Below are 4,825 nucleotides of genomic sequence, written 5' to 3' on the forward strand. Positions count from 1 at the left end.
GCAGTCTGTCAAAGTGATTGTTGGATTAAAAAGGTCAGATTTTTTGTCCTTTTTACAGCTGTTGTGTGATCACTCTGAGCGATAACGTAATAAACCTCTGAAACATGAATTATGACTTTGATATTTGGAGAATGCTACCTGGTTGAGTTCAAAGTCTAAAACTGTGGCAGCACTGCCCCCATGTGAAATCTCAGCAAAGAAATCTTCCTGTTTAAAAAACCAAAAAAAAAACTTCCTCAGCTTGAAGTAGTCAGGAATAATTTCATTTACAACAACAATAACAAGAGTAAGAGACAACCTTTTTTTTTAATCTCAGATTTATTTCATTTGGATTTATTCGATGTTGTTTGCAGCAACACTCAGTCGTGTCGCTTTACAAAATAAATCTGGTTTCAAAGTAGTTTTAGTCTGAAAGCAAAACCAAGCAGGGAAAAAATGAACAGAACAGTAAAAAACCAACAAAAAAACCAACAAAAAAAAGAGCGAGACAATAACCAATCAGTTCAAAGTTTAACTGTAAACATGTAAAGACACAAATTTCAAACTCCTGTATTTTTTCCAGTGATCAGATCTGGTCAGTGACTTGCTCTTCTTCCTGACACGATTTTAAAGGTCTTTCCTTGCCTAGTTTTTAGCACTCCATTTTTTATTTATTTATTTTTCTCAGGAAGTCAGTGCAGAAAGAAACAAAATGATCCCTCGCTAACTGACCTGGGCCTTGTGTGTTAAAGGCTAAGAATCCCTTCAGAAACTCCTGCTACAATGTTGTTGAACAGAACAAAGTCAAGAGTTTCCGTGTTAGGAATCACAGATTTTGGGGGCATATTCAGCACTCTGGTTGAACATGTTTAACAGCATTGAATAGCACCATGAAAAAGCTAGAGATTTAGAGTAAGTTCAAGAGTTTCTGAAGGGAAAGGGGGACGGCTCTCCTTTTTTGAAAGACTTCAGAAGTATCTTCTGCTGCTGACAGATGACACTGTAGACTTGGTGATGGCACCACCGCTACTATAACCACCGTAGGAATTGGACAGTCCTGGAGAAGAAAGCAAAGCATGAATGTAAAGTGATGATCCATCCTCTCTATGTCATCTATTAGCTTACGTTTTATACATGATTTTTTTTTTTTTATAAAAAAACTTACCACCACTGCTCTGCTGCACATGGATGGTTGCACTGGCGCCTCCGCTGGCCAGTCTAATGGTTTAATAATAGAGAGTTAGTGTTTAATTTAGATATGAGTCTAATGCATGGGCCATGAAACTAAACAATTCAGTTTATCTCACCTGGATTCCTCTCCTTCCAGCAGTTTCCTGTAGGTGGCGATTTCAATATCCAGGGCGAGCTTGACGTTCATGAGCTCCTGGTATTCGCGCACCTGGCGGGCCATGTCCTGCTTGGCTTTCTGCAGAGCCTCCTCCAGGTCCCTGATGCGGAGCTTGGCGTCTTTCACTGCCAGCTCACCGCGCTCCTCGGCTTCTGCAATCTGAGCCTCGAGGTTGGCCCTCTGTGGAGAATCATGTCACGCATTCTTTAATAGTTGCCAATCTTTTTACACTATAAGGTGTACTCAGAGTAAAAGGCCTTGAAATGTACCTGTCCCTTGACACCCTCGATCTCATTCTGAAGACGGGCAATCATACGGTTCAGCTCAGCGATTTCACCCTTGGTTGTGCGCAAGTCATCACCATACTGTCCAGCAGAGGTCTGCATTTCCTCATACTATTATGAAAAAAATACAAGGTGCATCAGAAACATAATCCAGAGAGTAGACCTTTTGTAGTGTGTATTAAAAGCAGAGAGGGGATGAGCATCAGCTTTGCTCCCTCACCTTCTGTTTGTACCAGCTCTCAGCTTCAGCCCTGCTGCGGTTAGCAATGTCCTCATACTGAGCACGCACTTCAGCCACAATAGCATCCATGTCAAGGTTGCGACTGTTGTCCATCTCCACAATGACAGAGGTGTCCTTGATCTGGCTCTGCAGCTCACGAAGCTCCTACAGAACAAATTGTTTATGGAAAACAGTTAAGTTAAAAACAATTATTAGGGTGCAAAAAGAGAAATCACAATAAGTTGGTTAAATTAGACATTAGAAACTACATACAGCCTCATAGATAGCCCTGAGGAAGTTGATTTCATCCTGAAGAGCATCCACCTTGGCCTCCAGCTCCACCTTGTTCATGTAGGCAGCATCAACATCCTGGAAATGATGTCACATACAAACAAAAAATGGTCACTTTTACCACATCAAAAGTCACACATTTTTTAAAAAACTTAAAGGGTCATCTTGACATTTTCCCACCTTCTTCAGGAGCACAAACTCATTCTCTGCTGCTGCACGCTTGTTGATTTCATCCTCGTACCTGTTGGAACACAATGCAATACATCAGCACCTCTCCGTTTTTTATGTCTGCTCTTTAGAGGAGGTGCTGGTCGGTATATGTGTCATGTAAACACTTACTTATTCTTGAAGTCTTCAACCAGGCCCTGCATGTTCCTCAGCTCTGACTCCAGCTTGACCTTCTCATTACCCAGCCCATCGAGCTGCCTGCGGAGGTTGGCAATGTAAGCCTCAAACATGCCGTCGATGTTGGAGCGGGTGGTGGTCTGTTGCTGCAGGAGGCTCCATTTGGTCTCCAGCATCTTGTTCTGCTGCTCCAGAAAACGCACCTGGAAAACAGCACAAAATTTAAGACAAAAGATCAGATGCTGATCATTTTCATGTGTTTTTAACGTTGAATCATATATGAATGTGGCTTGAGGTCTGTTTGGTGGTTTGGTTCTTTTAATTTTTAAAGAAGGGTATAATGTGCAGCACTTTTGTTATCAGATATAAAGATTGCACAACTTTACTGAGTGAGCAGCTAGACATCTATTTGACTTGCCACGCCCCAGTCACAACAGCTGTGACTCGTGAAGGCAGTTCTTCAAATGTACACTAAAAGTGTTAAAGTAAACTTTTAGGCCTTTTTATTTTGGAACACGTATCATTTTATCTTTTCTTTTCTTTAAATAATGCAGAATATTCCATGCAGATGTTTCGCCAACGTCTACGTGGCCTTGAGGATTTCTCTTATTGGGTCTGCAATTTGGCTATGAGTCATCCTACGTGCATTGTTGAAAGCCACACTGGCTCTCCAGCCATAAAAACTGGGTGTGGCAGTTAAACCACAGAAGACAAAGAATTGCAGCACTTGTTGTTTTGTGTGTCCGAGTGTCAAGGTATACCATTTACAGTTTCACACGAAGAAACCCATGACCCATAGTTCTCATCAGTGCAGACAGTATGACTGTAACATCTATATGAAGTAAAGGCTGATTTGCAGCTCTGTCCTCATGTTGCCTATAACAACCAGGTGATAAGTGCAATGTGCAAATTGCAGACTTTGGACTATGCAGACAGAGTGCAGATAATTCCCTGTTCCCTGTGCTCGTCTGCCAAGTGAGGAATAGGCGAGTGGTTGCATTGTAATCGCCACCCATGTTTAGACAGTGGATAGATAGGCTTGGACGGGGCTATAAGCCAGCTGTTATTCAGAGCAGATTTTAAATGGAGCTGCTAGTTTAAAATCAACTCTGTCATGAGGTTTTCAGAATTGAGGTTTTCAAATGCTTCTCTAATCGCAAAGGCTGTAAGACACTGGTGAATACACCACCCAGATAAGAGTCACAACTGCCTTTCTTTGTCAGTTCTGCTAATGTCAAGAGCATATTTGCATTTTGAGTGTGGTACTCGTCTGAAAACAGATTGCCATTAGTGTGCTAGACAATTCACTTACTTTTAACTTTCTAATTCTTTTTGTTTTCATTCACATATCCAAGATGAAAACTTTGAACTATTCACGTGTAGCAGAAGCAAGAGATAAATCTGGCCCAAGAGGCATGCAAGTTCTCTGTACCACAATAATGAGGCCTGCAGTAAATTGTACATAGAACAGGCAGTCAGACAGAGAGATCAGAGGAACAAACCTTGTCAATGAAGGAGGCGAAGCGGTTGTTCAGGGTCTTGATCTGCTCCTTCTCCTGGGTGCGGACAGCCTGGATGGTGGGGTCGATCTCCAGGTTCAGAGGAGCCAGCAGGCTCTGGTTGACTTGGACAGCAGTGATTGGTTGTCCAAGTAGTGGTTGGCTAGAAAGGCCATAACTGCTTGATGCACTTATGCTAGGAGTAAAACCCGAACCAACACCACCATATGTGGTTCTCTTGATGGAGTAGGAGCTTGAGGTGGGAGCCGACCTCCTGCTGCTGCTGCTGTAGCTCACTACTGATGCTGCCTTCCTGGGTTGATACATTTTCAACTTGTTGAGCAGAAGCAAACTGACGCTGAGAAGTCTTCAAAAGGAGAGCCAAGTCCCTCTGAGTGTCTGACAGCACACTCTCGCTGCTTTTATGGCTGTACAAGCTGGTGGGAGGATCTTCACCTGCCCTCTGAGTTTGGCTTTCAAGCCTTCCCTCCACCTCAGCTTACACGCTTCTTGCTCTCAATGACAGGAGTGGCCAGTCTTGTAAAACAGGTAGGGAGGGATTGTCAGGGAGATAAGCCTGGACACACCCTGCAACAGGACAAGGGAGAAGGAGCAAACAAGTAACGCAGAGCCGAGTGAAGTGGAATAAAAAAAAACAACAAAGAAAACCTTTTATGGATTCTCTATGTTTATTATTGCATCCACTGAAGCAAAAGATAAAAATTAGAATCACAGTCAAAATATATCACAAAATACATAAACTTATACACTACCAACACACAAGTAGTCTTGATATGTACATTCTTTCATATAAACTAGCTTTCTCCTCTCTTATCAAAGCATGCACATACTGTATATT

The 4,825-nt window shown here is 42.4% G+C and overlaps 1 protein-coding gene across 1 annotated transcript; it reads right to left on the reverse strand.

Annotated features, from left to right (window-relative positions):
• Positions 1 to 299: 299 nt before the first annotated feature.
• Positions 300 to 4,367, reverse strand: LOC147330234 (keratin, type II cytoskeletal 8-like). The gene is made up of 9 exons (XM_086291870.1): positions 3,970 to 4,367; positions 2,462 to 2,670; positions 2,303 to 2,363; positions 2,105 to 2,200; positions 1,832 to 1,996; positions 1,597 to 1,722; positions 1,287 to 1,507; positions 1,145 to 1,197; positions 300 to 1,036 (listed from the first exon to the last, which is right to left on the reverse strand). Exons 1-9 carry the CDS (start codon positions 4,291 to 4,293, stop codon positions 948 to 950), a joined length of 1,344 nt encoding a protein of 447 aa, XP_086147996.1. The 5' UTR covers positions 4,294 to 4,367; the 3' UTR covers positions 300 to 947.
• Between the last annotated feature and the right edge of the window lie 458 nt (positions 4,368 to 4,825).

The sequence above is a fragment of the Aulonocara sp. 'chitande type north' Nkhata Bay genome, linkage group LG5 (genome assembly GCF_057382095.1).
Source record: "Aulonocara sp. 'chitande type north' Nkhata Bay isolate Kocher_YH1m ecotype deep benthic linkage group LG5, A_spYH_male_GT1.1, whole genome shotgun sequence".
NCBI lineage: Eukaryota > Metazoa > Chordata > Actinopteri > Cichliformes > Cichlidae > Aulonocara > Aulonocara sp. 'chitande type north' Nkhata Bay.

Excerpts from the sequence above, each read along its gene's own strand:
- LOC147330234 (XM_086291870.1), bottom strand. The coding sequence starts at position 4,293 with ATGTATCAACCCAGGAAGGCAGCATCAGTAGTGAGCTACAGCAGCAGC. Across the intron at positions 2,201-2,302 it reads AGTTTGTGCTCCTGAAGAAG|GATGTTGATGCTGCCTACAT; the intron begins GTGGGAAAATGT and ends CATCATTTCCAG. Across the intron at positions 1,997-2,104 it reads TCAGGGCTATCTATGAGGCT|GAGCTTCGTGAGCTGCAGAG; the intron begins GTATGTAGTTTC and ends TTTGTTCTGTAG.